Source organism: Entelurus aequoreus, linkage group LG07, assembly GCF_033978785.1.
Source record: "Entelurus aequoreus isolate RoL-2023_Sb linkage group LG07, RoL_Eaeq_v1.1, whole genome shotgun sequence".
Taxonomy (NCBI): Eukaryota; Metazoa; Chordata; class Actinopteri; order Syngnathiformes; family Syngnathidae; genus Entelurus; species Entelurus aequoreus.
Window position 1 is genome coordinate 14062143 of NC_084737.1, and position 21346 is coordinate 14083488.

Consider the following 21346-nt stretch of genomic DNA (forward strand, 5'->3'; position numbering starts at 1 on the left):
AAGCCACGTTGATGTAACACGTGGCTTGGCATTGTCTTGCTGAAATAAGCAGGGGCGTCCATGGTAACATTGCTTGGATGGCAACATATGTTGCTCCAAAACCTGTATGTACCTTTCAGCATTAATGGCGCCTTCACAGATGTGTAAGTTACCCATGTCTTGGGCACTAATACACCCCCATACCATCACACATGCTGGCTTTTACACTTTGCGCCTATAACAATCCGGATGTTTTTTTTCCTGTTTGGTCCGGAAGACACGACGTCCACAGTTTCCAAAAACAATTTGAAATGTGTACTCGTCAGACCACAGAACACTTTTCCACTTTGTATCAGTCCATCTTAGATGAGCTCAGGCCCAGCGAAGCCGACGGCGTTTCTGGGTGTTGTTGATAAACGGTTTTCGCCTTACATAGGAGAGTTTTAACTTGCACTTACAGATGGAGCGAGCAACTGTAGTTACTGACAGTGGGTTTCTGAAGTGTTCCTGAGCCCACGTGGTGATATCCTTTACACACTGATGTCGCTTGTTGATGCAGTACAGCCTGAGGGATCTAAGGTCACGGGCTTAGCTGCTTACGTGCAGTGATTTCTCCAGATTCTCTGAACCCTTTGATGATATTACGGACCGTAGATGGTGAAATCCCTAAATTCCTTGCAATAGCTGGTTGAGAAAGGTTTTTCTTAAACTGTTCAACAATTTGCTCAGGCATTTGTTGACAAAGTGGTGACCCTCGCCCCATCCTTGTTTGTGAATGACTGAGCATTTCATGGAATCTACTTTTATACCCAATCATGGCACCCACCTGTTCCCAATTTGCCTGTTCACCCGTGGGATGTTCCAAATAAGTGTTTGATGAGCATTCCTCAACTTTATCAGTATTTATTGCCACCTTTCCCAACTTCTTTGTCACGTGTTGCTGGCATCAAATTCTAAAGTTAATGATTATTTGCAAAAAAAAAAAAGTTTATCAGTTTGAACATCAAATATGTTGTCTTTGTAGCATATTCAACTGAATATGGGTTGAAAATAATTTGCAAATCATTGTATTCCGTTTATATTTACATCTAACACAATTTCCCAACTCATATGAAAACGGGGTTTGTACTTCCTGTTCATGGAGGGTGATTTTAGTACCACTTACACTACTTCCTGGTTCACTGAAGTGTGTTTAGTTCTACTTGGACTACTTCCTGGTACATGAAGGGCGATTTTATTTCTACTTACTACTTCCTGGTTCATGGATTGACAGACACTCTCAGAGTTGAATGTTTACATTGATGCCATCAATTAGTGAAAACACAGAGCTGTATCTGAATCTATTCTCCATACTGGTCGCGAGGCCGTTAAAATGGGTTGCAGAGGCTTTGCGGGTCAGTCTCTATAACGGTTCCTGGGACTCCTAGGGATCTGTGGGTGGCACTGGCTAAGAGTCAGGGCCTGAGTGATCACCCATGGCTGAGTCACTAGGCTGAGAGTGTCTGATGTAACTCCACTTGATCACGGTTACATGGCCATGTCCAGGTTGCACCACAAAGTGTATCTTAGTACTGCACGGTCATCCAATCAAACAAATGCAGTGTCTGCATCTTGTATGCATATACACTGAATTTTAAATCAAAAATGTCAGCCAATACATGTGTGTATAGTCAGTGCCAATTAAACCGTAGTCTTACATCAGCATGTGCAGTTTCGCCATAATAACTCATTTGTTTAGCAGTCAGATGCTAAAAAACGGTACTAAATTAACACACCCGTCATTCTGACTATAATGTTATCAGAACATAGATAAAACATCATAAACACAAGGAGAAGCTATTACTGTTTCAAATATGTATACGTAAACATGCATAGATTTGCAGAATTCTTAATATATATAGCTTTAAATCTGTGGCGGTCAAAATTGAATAAATTGACTGTGTGGGAAACGCTGAAGTCATCATTGCTATTTATGCTGACTCAGCAGTTTAGCACTAAACCAACATTGGTTCTGTGGTTGCTGCTGTGTACTTGACCATGTGGTCACTTTTTCATGCAATCCAAATCATTTTTAAAGTAAAAAAATAAATAAAAATTATATATATATATATATATATATATATATATATATATATATATATATATATATATATATATATATATATATATATATATATATATATATACACTACCGTTCAAAAGTTTGGGGTCACCCAAACAATTTTGTGGAATAGCCTTCATTTCTAAGAACAAGAATAGACTGTCGAGTTTCAGATGAAAGTTCTCTTTTTCTGGCCATTTTGAGCGTTTAATCGACCCCACAAATGTGATGCTCCAGAAACTCAATCTGCTCAAAGGAAGGTCAGTTTTGTAGCTTCTGTAACGAGCTAAACTGTTTTCAGATGTGTGAACATGATTGCACAAGGGTTTTCTAATCATCAATTAGCCTTCTGAGCCAATGAGCAAACACATTGTACCATTAGAACACTGGAGTGATAGTTGCTGGAAATGGGCCTGTGTAATTTGTTGTGAGTTTATGCACTGTGTTGGTTTTGTTGTTTGAACAAGGTGATGTTCATGCACGGTTCATTTTGTGCACCAGTAAAAAAAACATGGTAACACTTTAGTATGGGAAACATATTCACCATTAATTAGTTGCTTATTAACATGCAAATTAGTAACATATTGGCTCTTAACTAGTCATTAAGTACTTATTAATGCCTTATTCGACATGGCCTTATTATAACCCTGACCCTCTAACCCTGGCCCTAACCCTCTAACCCTAACCCTAACCAAATAACTCTAAATTAAGTCTTTGTTATTTAGAATATGTTCCCCTAGTGTCCAAATAAATCTAAATTAAGTCTTTGTTACTTAGAATATGTTCCCCATATTAAAGTGTTACCAAAAACATAACTTTGTCTTGAATTAGAAAAAAAAAAAAACATTTTATTTTTCACTAAAGAAGGGTTCGGTGAATGCGCATATGAAACTGGTGGGGTTCGGTACCTCCAACAAGGTTAAGAACCACTGCTCTAGTCTATGCCAAGTGTTAGCTTTAGCATCCAGTGCAATCGGCACGTTGTCCCTTCGGCTTGTTTTCTGTTTTTGTACTTCTTTGATTTTTGAGGAATAAATCATGTTCCTACCTGGGGGAACAAACCTTGCAGTAAGCTGCGACCCCCCCCCCCCCTCCCGTCCTGACAATAGGTATATATATAGGTATATATATATATACATAGGTATATACAGTATAGGCCAGTGTTTCTTAACCTTGTTGGAGGTACCGAACCCCACCAGTTTCATATGCGCATTCACCGAACCCTTCTTTAGTGAAAAATAAAATATTGTTTTTGTTCAAATTCAAGACAAAGTTATATGTTTTTGGTAACACTTTAGTATGGGGAATATATTCTAAGTAACAAAGACTTAATTTAGAGTTATTTGGTTAGGGTTAGGGTTAGAGGGTTAGGGCCAGGGTTAGAGGGTTAGGGTTATAATAAGGCCATGTCGAATAAGGCATTAATAAGTACTTAATAATGATTAGTTAAGAGCCAATATGTTACTAATTTGCATGTTAATAAGCAACTAATTAGTGGTGAATATGTTCCCCATACTAAAATGTTACTATGTTTTTTTACTGGTGCACAAAATGAACCGTGCATGAACATCACCTTGTTCAAAGAACAAAACCAACACAGTGCATAAACTCACAACAAATTACACACCTGCAAATCAGTCTGACTTCTGCTGTTGTCGTATCCGTAATACGCCGATAGGGAGAAGTTTTTTATTTACACTATGAGTCGGGTGTGTTTTGACCTCCGCCGAACCCCTCAGCCCGACTCACAGAACCCTTAGGTTTCGATCGAACCCAGGTTAAGAACCACTGGTATAGGCGTAGTATGATCAAACTTTCTTGTTCTTGTCAAAAGTCTAGCAGCCACATTTTGTACCAACTGTAATCTTTTAATGCTAGACATAGGGAGACCCCAAAATAATACAATGAATGAATGAAGCAAACAAGTCAAACAAAGTACTCATATATAAATATGATCCAGTTTAAGAAACTGTTCAAACTCAAAGCGTTTACAAAGTTCAAGAAAGAAGAATCCTGATAAACTGTCATGATCCGTTGTCCGGATCATGTTTTATTTTAGTTTGACTCCCTTAGTTCTGTTTCAGCACACCTGGGTTTGGGTTTTCTTGGTTGCCATGGGTGCTGATTATTTTCACCTGCCTCTGATTAGTGTTCGGGACGCTCACCTGCTCCCGGGCACTAATCAGAGAGCTATTTATTCCTGCTTTTCGCCACACTCAGTCTGGCTGTGTTGTTTGCTCCATGCAACAAGTCACGTGTGAATACCTTTGTGATTCCTGTTTTTGGACTAAGCTTCGCCATAGCTTCCCATGCTGTTCTGTTTGATTTGTATTTTGACTGATTTATGGTGAATAAATCAGTCTTACCTGCACTCTGCCACCGGAGTTCCGTCTGCGTCCTGGGAAAGTGATCCGCGCATTAACATCAACACCCGCCGTGTCATAACATCTTGAACATTATCAAAAAATTAGATGATCTTATTCATCTCATTGTGTGAATCAGAACTTATAAACAACTACTTATTAGGGATGTCCGATAATGGCTTTTTGCCGATATCCGATATTCCGATATTGTTCAACTCTTAATTACAGATACCGATATCAACCGATACTGATATATACAGTCGTGGAATTAACACATTATTATGCCTAATTTGGACAACCAGGTATGGTGAAGATAAGTTTGTTTGTTTTTAATTAATAAAATAAGATAAATAAATTAAAAAACATTTTCTTGAATAAAAAAGAAAGTAAAACAATATAAAAACAGTTACAAAGAAACTAGTAATTAATGAAAATGAGTAAAATTAACTGTTAAAGGTTAGTACTATTAGTGGACCAGCAGCACGCACAATCATGTGTGCTTACGGACTGTATCCCTTGCAGACTGTATTGATATATGTTGATATATAATGTAGGAACCAGAATATTAATAACAGAAAGAAACAACCCTTTTGTGTGAATGCATGTGAATGAGTGTAAATGGGGGAGGGAGGTTTTTTTGGGTTGGTGCACTAATTGTAAGTGTATTTTTTTTTTTTTAAATGTTGATTTAATAAAAAAATTAATTAAAAAAAATATAAAAAACGATACCGATAATAAAAAAAAACGATACCGATAATTTCCGATATTACATTTTAAAGCATTTATCGGCCGATAACATCTCTACTACTTAACTATGCAAACTGTATTGATTATTCACTTATGTAATTGTTTGTCTTACAAAGAGTAAAACTAACGTGTAAGAAATTGTAATAAAACCAAAAAAGGTAGGATTAAAAAAGCTCCGTTTCTTCCTACTCCTTTTCAGTCATGGTAATGAGAAACCCTGAATATGTGATGCGCTGTATGCATGTTCAAAAGAAACTATTCTTATTATTACTATTATTATTATTATAATAATTGCATGTTCAAAATAAACTATTGTTATTATAATACTGTAAGTAACATCCCTTTGATGTCCTTCGTTCTTTTATATGTCCTCGCCTACCACCACTTTGTTTTAGAGGTCAGGTTGGTTTAGCGTGTTGCGGCGTGAAAACATGCTAGTCCTTGCCTGACCACGCGCTTCCACACATGCACTGCGTATGCACGCACACGCACATGCACACACACAAACACATTATTTCTAGGGTTTTTTCATTCCATCCAGCCATGGCTGTGTTTGAAGAGCTTGTGCACACAAAAGGAAGGCCCTGTTGCTCACAAAGCAGCCAAGCATCAGCATTGTCGCCTTATAACACGGTCGACCTTCCGTCAAGTCCAATTCATTTCGCCTGGCGTCAATTCACAACAAAGGCACTTTTCACGCCTGGCTTCTGCCAAATTTCGAATGGAATTTTGAATGTCTACAAAGTCCGCGTTAATTGAGTTTGAATATAAGTGGCAAACAGCAAGTAGAAATGCAATTCAAATAGAAGGAAATAGAATTGAAATTCCGATGAATAATTTTAGTGTATTCCAGAATCATGCTTTACAGTATATTCATGACACATGTCTGTTTGACATACAGTTGGTCTGGATTAGGGTTGTACGGTATACCGATATTAGTATAGTACCGCAATACTAATGAATCATATTCAGTACTATACCACCTCTAAAAAGTACCGGTACACCCCCGGCCCCCTGTCGTCGTCACATCGTGTCATTGCTGGTTTACGTGCAGAATAGCATGTTTGGCAGCGCACAATCATGGAGTACTTACAAACAGACAATGTATACATTCACTGCACAAACATACATATCGGATATCGGCAAAAAGCCATTATCGGACATCCCTAGTAAACATCTATGAAACAGATCATTTAATTTCATGTATTTGTAACTTTCAAGCTATGGGAAATAGTATGCTTTACTTTCTATCCAAGTATTCATAATGGTGTTAATCAAGGGTGTAACGGTACACAAAAATTTCGGTTCGGTACATACCTCGGTTTAGAGGTCACGGTTCGGTTCATTTTCGGTACAGTAAGAAAACAACAAAATAAACATTTTTTGGTTATTTATTTACCAAATTTGTAAACAATAGCTTTATCCTTTTAACGTTGGGAACACTATAATAATTCTGCCCAAAAATAGAAATAGCTGTGTGTGTGATGGATGTGAGCCACCACTAGGCTGATCAGTGCAACAGCAGGCAGTCATGAATGCTAAGCATAACAATAACATACATATACACACAGGGTCCATTGCCAGGGTTAATGCGGTCAACATATATCAAATAAAAACTAAATAAGATAAGGTTTACAATGGTTTCTTAACAAAACATTTCTACATATAAAGTGCTTTTTTTGATTGATTGAGACTTTTATTAGTAGATTGCACAGTACAGTACATATTCCGTACAATTGACCACTAAATGGTAACACCCAAATAAGTTTTTCCAACTTGTTTAAAGGCCTACTGAAACCCACTACTACCGACCACGCAGTCTGATAGTTTATATATCAATGATGAAATCTTAACATTGCAACACATGCCAATACGGCCGGGTTAGATTAGTAAAGTGCAATTTTAAATTTCCCGCAAAATATCCTGCTGAAAACGTCTCGGTATGATGACGTTTGTGCGTGACGTCACGGATTGTAGCGGACATCATCGCAAAATTCCACAGTATTCTGGACATCTGTGTTGGTGAATCTTTTGCAATTTGTTTAATGAACAATGGAGATAGCAAAGAAGAAAGCTGTAGGTGGGAAGCGGTGTATTAGCGGCCGGCTGCAGCAACACAAACACGTAGCGGCTACGTCGTAGCCGGTGTTTCATTGTTTACATTCCCGAACGATGACAGTCAAGCTTTACCATTGGCCTGTGGAGAACTGGGAAAACATAGACTCTTACCAGGAGGACTTTGAGTTGGATACTCATGCTTGTGGAGATGGGACAACAGAGACTCTTACCAGGAGGACTTTGAGTTGGATACGCGCTACCGTGAGTACGCAGCTGTGGCTTCCAAACATTTGATCGCTTGCCCGTACGTGCGTGCCGCTATGTGCATGTCACGTACGTAACTTTGGGGAAATATATGTGCTGTATGAACTTTGCGGAGGTGAACGGTACTTTGGGCTGTGAGATTGAGTGTGTTGTGCGGGTGTTTGATTTGTATTGGCGGGTTATATGGACGGGAGGGGGGAGGTGTTTGTTATGCAGGATTCATTTGTGGCATATTAAATATAAGCCTGGTTGTGTTGTGGCTAATAGAGTATATATATGTCTTGTTTTTATTTACTGTTTTAGTCATTCCCAGCTGAATATCAGGTCTCACCCGCCTCTCACAGCATCTTCCCTATCTGAATCGCTTCCACTGCCCTCTAGTCCTTCACTCTCACTTTCCTCATCCACGAATCTTTCATCCTGGCTCAAATTAATGGGGAAATCGTCGCTTTCTCGGTCCGAATCGCTCTCGCTGCTGGTGGTCATGATTGTAAACAGTGTGCAGATGTGAGGAGCTCCACAACCTGTGACGTCACGCTACTTCCGGTACAGGCAAGGCTTTTTTATCAGCGACCAAAAGTTGCAAACTTTATCGTCTCTACTAAATCCTTTCAGCAAAAATATGGCAATATCGCGAAATGATCAAGTATGACACATAGAATGGACCTGCTATCCCCGTTTAAATAAGAAAATCTAATTTCAGTAGGCCTTTAAGTCGGGGTCCACGTTAATCAACATTAAACTGCCTCAAGTTGTTGCTCAGATTAAATAAAATGACAAAACTTTTCTTCTACATATAAAAAGTGCAACATTAAACAGTTTCAAGTCAACTCAGCCTCAGATTAACTTTTCTTTCCCCCCCCCCAGCCCTTAACCCTGGTGGCTTTCACTCAATCTTCATGTTTTTTGCCAGAAAAATCAGTTTATCCACATTGTCTGCAGAAAGAGCAGACCTGCTTGCAGTTACAATGTGTCCAGCTGTGGGAAAAACCCTTTCACTGGGCACGGAGCTAGCAGGTATGGCGAGGTAGTGCCTGGCTAACTTGGCAGTAAGAGGATATATGGGCTCATTGTTCTTCCACCATAGAAGTGGGTCAAAATCTAGTTTTTAATGCAATATGGTCTTAAATCTGCTGCTATAAAAACACCAACGGCATTTGTTATTGCTTTAGCCCTGCCTGACTCGCCGAGGAGAGGCTGCTTGAATGCGGTGTTTGCACCACGCTCGTCTTTCTCTTCGTTGAAGCGATGTTATCCATTGTTGTATCGCACCGCAAAGCCAAAATGATCCCAAACGGGAGATCTTAACGAGGCAGGAGGGTCTTCCAGCTCTGGTTTTACATGTTGTCGTAGCCTGGTCGCTGCTAGCATGCCGTTTGTTGTGCCTCTGTGTGCATTGTTTACACAACGTGCGGTGCGCTACTTAATATGTCCGTGTGGAAACTCGTTCGGTACACCTCCGAACTGAACCGAAACCCCCGTACCGAAACGGTTCAATACAAATACACGTACCGTTACACCCTTAGTGTTAATTTATGACTTAATTTAATTGTTTATTAAGTATTTGTAGTATTTAGGCCAAAACCTTCCTGTTATTTGGAGGTTTATGCAGGACGTTTGTTTTTGTATGAAAGTGTACAATTTAGATATGGCAGAGGTATGAGCTAGAGCTTAGTAATGCCAACAATATGTATTTTTCTTGGTTACAGTCTAAAAAGTATTTGTGTGTGTTTGTTGTCCCATGCAGGCTGACAGCGTGTACTGTATGAGGACCAACATGGCTGTCTTCATGATGCTCCTCATGCTGGGTGAGTTACGTCCTTCTTATATCCTCTATTTAACTACAAATACTTGGTGGGAGATGACCACGATGTATCCCAACAGGCATCTGACAATGCATTTTAACCAGTGAAGTTGTCACGTTGTGTAAATGGTAAATAAAAACAGAATACAATGATTTGCAAATCCTTTTCAACATATATTCAATTGAATAGACTGCAAAGACAAGATATTTAACCTTCAAACTGGAAAACGTTGTTATTTTTTGCAAATATTAGCTCATTTGGAATTTGATGCCTGCAACATGTTCCAAAAAAAGCTGGCACAAGTGGCAAAAAAGACTGAGAAAGTTGAGGAATGCTCATCAAACACTTATTTGGAACATCCCACAGGTGGAACGGGCTAATTGGGAACAGGTGGGTGCCATAATTGGGTATAAAAGTAGATTCCATGAAATGCTCAGTCATTCACAAACAAGGATGGGGCGAGGGTCACCACTTTGTCAACAAATGCGTGAGCAAATTGTTTAAGAACAACATTTCTCAACCAGCTATTGCAAAGAATTTAAGGATTTCACCATCTACGCTCCGTAATATCATCAAAAGGTTCAGAGAATCTGGAGAAATCATTGCATGTAAGTGATGAAATTACGGACCTTTGATCCCTCAGGCGATAGTGCATCAAAAAGCGACATCAGTGTGTAAAGGATATCACCACATGGGCTGAGTAACACTTCAGAAAACCACTGTCAGTAACTACAGTTGGTTGCTACATCTGTAAGTGCAAGTTAAAACTCTACTATGCATAGCCAAAGCCATTTATCAACAACACCCAGAAACGCCGCCGGCTTCGCTGGGCCCGAGCTCATCTAAGATGGACTGATGCAAAGTGGAGAAGTGTTCTGTGGTCTGAGGAGTCCACATTTCAAATTGTTTTTGGAAACTGTGGACGTCGTGTCCTCCGGAACAAAGTGGAAAAGAACCATCCGGATTGTTCTAGGCGCAAAGTTGAAAAGACAGCATCTGTGATGGTATGGGGGTGTATTAGTGCCCAAGACATGGGTAACTTACACATCTGTGAAGGCACCATTAATGCTGAAAGGTACATACAGGTTTTGGAGCAACATATGTTGCCATCCAAGCAACGTTACCATGGACGCCCCTGCTTATTCCAGCAAGACAATGCCAAGTCATGTGTTACATCAACGTGGCTTCATAGTAAAAGAGTGCGGGTACTAGACTGGCCTGCCTGTAGTCCAGACCTGTCTCCCATTGAAAATGTGTGGCACATTATGAAGCCTAAAATACCACAACGGAGACCCCCGGACTGTTGAACAACTTAAGCTGTACATCAAGCAAGAATGGGAAATAATTCGTAAAAATGCCCCTGTGCCCACTTTTTTGCAATGTGTTGCTGCCATTAAATTTTTAGTTAATGATTATTTGCCCCCAAAAAAATAAGTTTCTCAGTTGTAACATTAAGTATCTTGTCTTTGCAGTCTATCCAATTGAATATAAGTTAAAAAGGATTTGCAAATTATTGTATTCTGTTTTTATTTTCCATTTACTCAACGTGCCAACTTCACTGCTTTTGGGTTTTGTATTTGAGATACCTTGTATTTTATGAAACTGGAGAGAAAATTGATGGCAACCTTGTCAAGTTTGTTGGTTTCAGGCATGTTAAATGTCCGCCAAAATGCGGAAATCCGTGTTTTTAAGCATTCGTTTTTGCGTCAAAATATCACTTCCAGGTTTTTTTAAATGTAAAATCAATGAAAATACGATCTAACCAAAATTTGTTGAACGCTCGCCTCAGCCGCAGGTACTCGCTGTTCCTCCTGCCTAAACGCCACACTGAGTGGGGAGATGATCAGGGGCACCGGAACTAGCTCGCTAGTTAACGAACCAACACTGTTCGTTCTGAACCAGTTGAAGTTCCACAGTATTAATTAGTAGCCAGCGAGAAGGCATATGTTTGACGTGACAGACTGTAAACAGAGGTCACAACACCGGAAGTATATTACCTGAGGGGGCGTGGCTACAGGATAGGGTTGCCAAATGGGAATTTTTTGCATGCATGTTATAGAATTTTACATTATGATCATTTACTAACATAATGTTAGTAAATGATTGTGACAGTCGCAAGCTGTCGTTCGGGTTCACAGGACCACCAAGGAAAGACATTCTGGTGAGCAGGTGTAGACTTCTTTATTTTGCAATAAGAAAAGTCGGTGTCGGTCGCTTTACAGCTCCGCTTCGCTCTGCTCGCTCCTCCGCTCCAGCTCTTCAGCTGCGTGCGTTGTCGTCTTCTGTGTGCTCTCAGTCTCGTTCTCTCTGCATCCGCTTCTCGTTGGCTCTCGTTTCTCTCCCCGTCTCTCTCCCCCACGTTCTCGGCTGTCGCCCTTTTACCCCTTGCGAGGAGATTAGCTGATTGTGACCAGGTGCGCGATCCACGCACCTGGTAATAATTGCGGCGTCGATCTCGGTGCGCACCGCCGCGCTGCTTGCTCGCCGTCCCCGCCTCCTTGCCTCCTCGCCGCCATCTTGGAACGGGCTGCGGTGTGCCCTGCCTCGCTGTTGGACTGCCGGCCACGCCTCCTCGCCGCGGGTCCGGCTGTCGGTCTGCCGGACCCGCCTCCCCACAATGATACACCAAAAAAAACTAAGCATTCTGTGGAACATTACATGGGACACGTACCGTATTTTTCGGAGTATAAGTCGCTCCGGAGTATAAGTCGCACCGGCCGAAAATGCATAATAAAGAAGGAAAAAAACATATATAAGTCGCACTGGAGTATAAGTCGCATTTTTTGGGGATATGTATTTGATAAAAGCCAACACCAAGAATAGACATTTGAAAGGCAATTTAAAATAAATAAAGAATAGTGAACAACAGGCTGAATAAGTGTACGTTATATGAGGCATAAATAACCAACTGAGAACGTGCCTGGTATGTTAACGTAACATATTATGGTAAGAGTCATTCAAATAACTATAACATATAGAACATGCTATACGTTTACCAAACAATCTGTCCCTCCGAATCGCTAAATCCGATGAAATCTTATACGTCTAGTCTCTTATGTGAATGAGCTAAATAATATTATTTGATATTTTACGGTAATGTGTTAATAATTTCACACATAAGTCGCACCCCCGGCCAAACTATGAAAAAAAAACTGTGACTTATAGTTCGAAAAATACGGTAGGTGTCAAAAAGACTGCCAAAAGAGGTTGGTAGATGAAAATAGATCTAAAGGTAAAAATATGTGTAGAAATGTGTAGAAATGCCAACACTTCAGAATCAGAATCAGAACAGTTTTATTGCCATTGTTTGAGAACGGGTTCACAAACTAGGAATTTTTCTTGGTGCAATCGTGCAACATAAAACACATATAACATAGAATAGGTAATAAAATGAGCTGTAACTGAGCTATCAGATCTTGTTATTGTTCATGTGCCTGATGGCTGAGGGGGAAAAATCTTGTTTAGATATCTACAGATCCACAGTATTGTTCATAATGTTTCCCCTAGGTTTGCATATTTACCGACTGACACAGTTTTAGATCTGTTTTTGGCACCACTCCCGACTTTAAAAGGTTCAATTACTGTGTTTTTCGGGCCGTAGGGCGCACCGGATTAAAAGGCGCACTGCCGATGAGCAGGTCTATTCAGGTCTATTTTCATACAAAAGGCACACCGGATTATAAGGCGCATTAAAGGGGTCAAATTATGATTTTTTTTCTAAATGTAAAACACTATCTTGTGGTCTACATAACATGTAAAGTTAAAGTTAAAGTAGCAATGATTGTCACACACACACTAGGTGTGGTGAGATTGTCCTCTGCATCTGACCCATCACCCCTGATCACCCCCTGGGAGGTGAGCGGAGCAGTGAGCAGCAGCGGTGGCCGCGCCCGGGAATCATTTTGGTGATTTAACCCCAAATTCCAACCCTTGATGCTGTGTGCCAAGCAGGGAGGTAATGGCTCCCATTTGTAGTCTTTGGTATAAAAGTGTTGCATGGATGATGTTTTACAGATCATCTTCAAGTCGCTTTCTGACAGTCGCTTCAGGATGCGCCGTTTTGTGATCGGTCTTATTTACGTGGCTCACCTTCGACAGCGTCTTCTCCCCGTCATCTTTGTTGTAGCGGTGTAGCGTGCAAGGACGGGGGTGGAAGAAGTGTCAAAAGATGGAGCTAACTGTTTTAATGACATTCAGACTTTACTTCAATCAATAACGGAGCAGCATCTCCTCATCCGTGGCTCACTAGTGCAACAACAAATGTGTCCCGTGAAAAGCCGTCCAACCAGTACCCTCTAATAAATAAAGTTCCGTGGGTGGATTATGTAAACCCACTACAGTTTTTAGCGCTTTGATAGCTAGTCTACTGACAGATATAAGTAAGAACTTTACGCTACTTTATATTAGAAATGGCAACAGCTGAGAATGAACAATTACATAACAAGAAGATAGAGAAAAATAACAAACTTATGACTACGGTGTCCTCATGGACTACAAAGGCGGACCCACGCAAATTTTCAGGACTTATGCTGATCTCAAATACAGATCAGCAGGTACCAGAAGGTAAGAAAGGTTGGTTTTGCATAATATTGCGAAACAAAACGCCATGTAAAATGTCTGCTAATAGGGGCCATTTTGCAGTCCTTATACACACACCATAATAATACTCGTATGTTGACAATCCATCAAGCGGTGCGGCTTCATAGCTTACCGAAGTCGTACTAAAAACATTTTGACAGATTTTGGAGCGCCGTGTGTAATGTTCTATATTCTCAATGGAACATTTAAAGTTTTGGTGTTGTTTACTGGCGTCATCTTGCAGTTTACACGTATCTATTATGTGTGACTGCCATCTGCTGGTCACACTTATCATTACACAATGTACCAAATAAAATAGCGTCGAGGTCGGTAAGCACAAGCAGAATTATGCCGTACATTAGGCGCACCGGGTTGTAAGGGGCACTGTCTATTTTTGAGAAAATGAAAGGATTTTAAGTGCGCCTTATAGTCCGAAAAATACTGTACTCGTATTTATAACCACATTTTAATTTTACGCCCTGTGTCTCTGACTTCAATGAAGTCACTTTGGTAGGGGGATTTGTGATAGGCTCCAGCACCCTGTAAGGGGCAAGCGGTAGGAAATGGATGGATGTTTTTTTTGCACCCTCAATATAAAATCCAATGTAATGCTCCTAATATAGCTGCTATTTGTCGTCTATTTCCTGTGTACTGGATATTAAATGAATGAATGAATGAATGAATGGACAGATTAGTGCACAATATTCCATAAGGTTTGTTTACATTCCTGCTTTGTTTTAGTAGCAAAGAAAGTGTTGCATTCAAGCTCCTTAAAGGTGCGCTGGAATCATTCATGGTGACACCTGGAATGTTTCCTTTAATGAATAACATTTTCCATCCTGTCTCCACATTCTTGTCACAGCGTATACAGCGGAGGGAAATTGGATGCCTGGGGCTGTGTTTACCTGTCATCCTTTTTTGTGGGTTTCACTGCCTTGTGCTACGCTTTCATTACACACTTGTAAACCAGCTGGTGCCAATGTTATTGTTATTATAATTATTGCACTCACTGTCAGTCAGGCACGTCTATATTTTTAAAATTTGCAATCCATATATATATGTGTATATATACATATGTATATATATATACACTACCGTTCAAAAGTTTGGGGTCACATTGAAATGTCCTTATTTTTGAAGGAAAAGCACTGTACTTTTCAATGAAGATAACTTTAAACTAGTCTTAACTTTAAAGAAATACACTCTATACATTGCTAATGTGGTAAATGACTATTCTAGCTGCAAATGTCTGGTTTTTGGTGCAATATCTACATAGGTGTATAGAGGCCCATTTCCAGCAACTATCACTCCAGTGTTCTAATGGTACAATGTGTTTGCTCATTGGCTCAGAAGGCTAATTGATGATTAGAAAACCCTTGTGCAATCATGTTCACACATCTGAAAACAGTTTAGCTCGTTACAGAAGCTACAAAACGGACCTTTCTTTGAGCAGATTGAGTTTCTGGAGCATCACATTTGTGGGGTCAACTAAACGCTCAAAATGGCCAGAAAAAGAGAACTTTCATCTGAAACTCGACAGTCTATTCTTGTTCTTAGAAATGAAGGCTATTCCACAAAATTGTGACCCCAAACTTTTGAACGGTAGTGTGTATATATATATATATATATATATATATATATATATATATATACTGTGTATATATACAGTATATATATACATATATATATTTATTTATATATATATATATATATATATATATATATATATATATATATATATATATATATATATATATATATATATATATATATATATATATATATATATATATATATATATATATATATATATATATATATATATATTTCTACTTTTCTTTCTTTCTTTTTCTTTCTTCCTTTCTTTCTTTTTCTTTCTTTTTTATTCTTTCTTTTTTTCTTTGTTTCTTTGTATTTTTTTCATTATTTTGTTTCTTTCGTTCTTTCTTTCTTTTTATTCCTTTCTTTCTTTCTTTTTTTTCTTTCTTTCTTTTTCATTCTTTCTTTCTTTCTTTTTCTTTCTTTCTTTTTCTTCCTTACCTCCTTGCGGCTCGCCACACGTATATGAATGTATGGGAAAGACTGCTCAGTATGTCACGTCAAGCTCCTTCTCATTCGGGAAAATGTAGAAACCGAAGGATGCACATTTGCCGACGATATTTCTTTATCCTTCGTGCGGAAACATTAGCGACATCTAAAGCTAGCAAGCTAACGTTAGCGGCTTGAAGAAGACACCACGGAGGCTGTTACCTGACAAACAGTATATGTGCATACCTCTTTTAAAAATCTATTCTTGAAAGTTTTGGAATGATTGAAAATTAGTTTTTAATCGTGACTCGGACATGAATTATTTTTTTTCACACAACATGTTGGAAGTCTCCTCATTGGACCGGTTGCACTCATGCAGCCTCCGACCATGACATTACCACCAGCATGCTTGACTGTAAACAAGACTCAATTATCTTGCACGCGCTTGTATTAACAGATATTTACACAACAAGGCCTGTGTGTTGACAGTCTGTCTATACTCCTATACATGTACACTGTCTACTCTAAAGTACATGCAAGTTGAATATATACTTTGAATTAAAATGCTTGCTGAAATGTGAGGAGTGTACTCAATTGTGTTAGACCAGGGGTGCCCATTACGTGGATGGCGAGCTAGCGGTCGATCGCCAGCCAGGTATTTAAAAAATAGACCTAAAAATGTGAAATTATCAATCTTCACCAAGACGTCACTTTTGTCACTTGATTGACATTCACGGTACCCGGGGGTCTTGTGAGATGACGTTGGCTGCTGCCAGATCATTATTAAGAAAAAATGACCGACAGGAAGGCTAGAAACACTCTATACTTCAACAGACTCTCGCGCCGTACCTGCCGTCAAAACTCTATAAAGACCGACCGCACAGTTCCTGTCTTCACAATAAAAGCGCAGCTTCATCCTGCCTGCGCTAACAAAATAAGAGTCTCACAAAAGCTGGCGTGCACAAGCTAGCAAGCTACGGAGTTTGACGCCATTGTATTTCTTGTAAAGTGTATAAAAAGGAGTATGGAAGCTGGACAAATAAGATGCCCAAAACCAGTCACTTTCATGTGGTATTGGACAGAAAGGAGGACTTTTTTTCTCCTCCATTTGAAAATGTGGACGTTATCAGCGCTACTGTCTGATTCCAATCTATGCAAGTCATCACAATCAGGTCATACACCAACTTATATTCTTGTTTTCATGAAAGAAAGGAATCCATCATTAAACACCTTTAACTTGTTGAAGGCCTACTGAAATGAGATTTTCTTATTTAAACGGGGATAGCAGATCCATTCTATGTGTCATACTTGATCATTTCGTGATATTGCCATATTTTTGCTGAAAGGATTTAGTAGAGAACATCGACGATAAAGTTCGCAACTTTTGGTCGCTGATAAAAAAGCCTTGCCTGTACCGGAAGTAGCGTGACGTCACAGGTTGTGGAGCGCCTCACATCTGCACATTGTTTACAATCATGGCCCGAGAAAGCGACGATTTCCCCATTAATTTGAGCGAGGATGAAAGATTTGTGAATGAGGAAAGTGAGAGTGAAAGTGAAGGATTAGAGGGCAGTGGAAGCGATTCAGATAGGGAAGATGCTGTGAGAGGCGGGTGGGACCTGATATTCAGCTGGGAATGACTAAAACAGTAAATAAACACAAGACATATATATACTCTATTAGCCACAACACAACCAGGCTTATATTTAATATGCCACAAATTAATCCCGCATAACAAACACCTCCCCCCTCCCGTCCATATAACCCGCCAATACAAATCAAACACCCGCACAACACACTCAATCCCACAGCCCAAAGTACCGTTCACCTCCGCAAAGTTCATATAGCACATATATTTCCCCAAAGTCACGTACGTGACATGCACATAGCGGCACGCACGTACGGGCAAGCGATCAAATGTTTGGAAGCCGCAGCTGCGTACTCACGGTAGCGCGTCTGCTATCCAACTCAAAGTCCTCCTGGTAAGAGTCTCTGTTGTCCCATCTCCACAAGCATGAGTATCCAACTCAAAGTCCTCCTGGTAAGAGTCTCTGTTGTCCCAGTTCTCTACGTGTTTGTGTTGCTGCAGGCGGACGCTAATACACCGCTTCCCACCTACAGCTTTCTTCTTTGCTGGCTTCATTGTACATTAAACAAATTGCAAAAGATTCACCAACACAGATGTCCAGAATACTGTGGAATTTTGCGATGAAAACAGATGACTTAATAGCTGGCCACAATGCTGTCCCAAAATGTCCGCTACAATCCGTGACGTCACGCGCAATTTAAAATTGCACTTTACTAATCTAACCCGGCCGTATTGGCATGTGTTGCAATGTTAAGATTTCATCATTGATATATAAACTATCAGACCGCGTGGTCGGTAGTAGTGGGTTTTAGTAGGCCTTTAACAAAAACCTCTCTATTATAAATAAAGCAATATAAATGATATGTATGAATGAGGTAGATCCCCTTGACTTGATCAATTGAAAAGTAGCTCGCCTGCAGAAAAAGTGTGGACACCCCTGAGTTAGATCAGTACGCAATACACAGAAAATATAAATTATATTTATTTATATGTATTAATTTTATTGTCAATCATCAAACAGTTCCATTCCATTCTTTGATTTATCAAACATATTCAAGACACAGAATGTAGGGAGGTGTGGTCTGAAGAGGAGACACTTTGAAGTTAATAACACAAAAAATAAATAAGTAATCACTGGTGCTTTATCTGCACACTTTTAAAAGTACATGCAGATACAAGTTATCCCCCCCGCCCCCTTTTTGTCAAGACGTAGTGAATTGCACTTTGAACTCTCCCTCTCCTCCCGATCAAGCCTCAGCATGTTGTTGTTTTTTGTGCGAGTGTAAAAGTCACCCATACATCACTGTCAAAATGTCTCCTTCGTCCCCCCCCACCCCCGTGTCCCGTTCATGGAACAATGCGTGCGCCTGACTTGTGCATAAAGCGTGGTCCTGTAAATGGACTGTGTCTTCTCACTGATGACATTGCAATTCAGCGATGCAGAGAGACTGTGGATGTGGGTCAAATTACGTGTGCCTGGTCTGTTGGACACTGTAGTCCATTAAAGCAATTACTGTATGCAACGTCAGCCACCTGGGTTCAAAATTGTAAATATTGTCCACTGTAGACAACTGAGGTTGGGTCTCGGGTATTGTGGCCAAACAGCTCAATTTTTGTGTCATCTGACATCACATGGACAAAGATAAGACCTTCTAAGGGTAAGTTCTGTGGTCAGATGAAACAAATATTGAGCTGTTTGGCCACAATACCCAGCAATATGCTTGGAGGAGAAAAGGTGAGGCCTTTAATCCCAGGAACACCCAACCTACCGTCAAGCATGGTGGTGGTAGGATAATGCTCTGGGCCTGTTTTGCTGCCAATGGAACTGGCTTCTTTACAGAGGGTAAATGGGATAATAAAAAAGGAGCATTACCTCCAAATTCTTCAGGACAACCAAAAATCATCAGCCCGGAGGTTGGGTCTTGGGCACAGTTGGGTGTTCCAACAGGACAATGACCCCAAACACATGTCAAAAGTGGTAAAGGAATGGCTAAATCAGGCTAGAATTAAAGGCCTACTGAAACCCACTACTACCGACCACGCAGTCTGATAGTTTATATATCAATGATGAAATCTTAACATTGCAACACATGCCAATACGGCCGGGTTAGATTAGTAAAGTGCAATTTTAAATTTCCCGCAAAATATCCTGCTGAAAACGTCTCGGTATGATGACGTTTGCGCGTGACGTCACGGATTGTAGCGGACATTTTGGGACACCATTGTGGCCAGCTATTAAGTCGTCTGTTTTCATCGCAAAATTCCACAGTATTCTGGACATCTGTGTTGGTGAATCTTTTGCAATTTGTTCAATGAACAATGGACATAGCAAAGAAGAAAGCTGTAGGTGGGAAGCGGTGTATTAGCGGCCGGCTGCAGCAACACAAACACGTAGCCGGTGCTTCATTGTTTACATTCCCGAAAAATGACAGTCAAGCTTTACCATTGGCCTGTGGAGAACTGGGACAACAGAGACTCTTACCAGGAGGACTTTGAGTTGGATATGCGGTACCATAAGTACGCAGCTGCGGCTTCCAAACATTTGATCGCTTGCCCGTACGTGCGTGCCGCTATGTGCATGTCACGTACGTAACTTTGGGGAAATATATGTGCTGTATGAACTTTGCGGAGGTGAACGGTACTTTGGGCTGTGAGATTGAGTGTGTTGTGCGGGTGTTTGATTTGTATTGGCGGGTTATATGGACGGGAGGGGGGAGGTGTTTGTTATGCGGGATTAATTTGTGGCATATTAAATATAAGCCTGGTTGTGTTGTGGCTAATAGAGTATATATATGTCTTGTGTTTATTTACTGTTTTAGTCATTCCCAGCTGAATATCAGGTCCCACCCGCCTTTCACAGCATCTTCCCTATCTGAATCGCTTCCACGGCCTTTTAATCCTTCACTCTCACTTTCCTTATCCACAAATCTTTCATCCTCGCTCAAATTAATGGGGAAATCGTCGCTTTCTCGGTCCGAATCGCTCTCGCTGCTGGTGGCCATGATTGTAAACAATGTGCAGATGTGAGGAGCTCCACAACCTGTGACGTCACGCTACTTCCGGTACAGGCAAGGCTTTTTTTATCAGCGACCAAAAGTTGCGAACTTTATCGCCGATGTTCTCTACTAAATCCTTTCAGCAAAAATATGGTAATATCGCGAAATGATCAAGTATGACACATAGAATGGACCTGCTATCCCCGTTTAAATAAGAAAATCGCATTTCCGTAGGCCTTTAAGGTTTTAGAATGGCCTTCCCACGTGTGGACAATGCTGAAGAAACAAGTCCATGTCAGAAAACCAACAAATTTAGCTGAACTGCACCAATTTTGTCAAGAGTGGTCAAAAATTCAAGCAGAAGCTTGTGGATGGCTACCAAAAGCGCCTTATGGCAGTGAAACTTGCCAAGGGACATGTAACCAAATATTAACATTGCTGTATGTATACTTTTGACCCAGCAGATTTGCTCACATTTTCAGTAGACCCATAATAAATTCATAAAAGAACCAAACTTCATGAATATTTTTTGTGACCAACAAGTATGTGCTCCAATCACAAAAAATAAGAGTTGTAGAAATGATTGGAAACTCAAGACAGCCATGACATTATGTTCTTTACAAGTGTATGTAAACTTTTGACCACGACTGTATGTGTCTTGACAAAACTGTGCCATGCCTGTTTTATTTGTGTTGTATCTGATGCCCCTTGGGAGGTTGATCAGAAGTGTCAAAAATGTTTCTTATCATTTCTATGCAGGTGATATTCCACTGTTATGCTCCTTCAATAATTCAGTTTCACTTTTTATCTGAGTTCTTGGAGTGCGTGTCCTCTATTAT

At 40.1% G+C, this 21346-nt stretch overlaps 1 protein-coding gene across 2 annotated transcripts in view; it reads left to right on the top strand.

Annotated features, from left to right (window-relative positions):
- Positions 1-21346, top strand: part of lamb2l (laminin, beta 2-like) — a 147240-nt gene that overhangs the window by 31624 nt on the left and 94270 nt on the right. For both annotated transcript variants that reach the window (XM_062052625.1, XM_062052626.1), the window contains exon 2: positions 9260-9320. In XM_062052625.1, the coding sequence (XP_061908609.1) occupies positions 9278-9320 (43 nt within the window). In that variant the 5' untranslated portion in view covers positions 9260-9277. The remainder of the gene's footprint in view (positions 1-9259; positions 9321-21346) is intronic.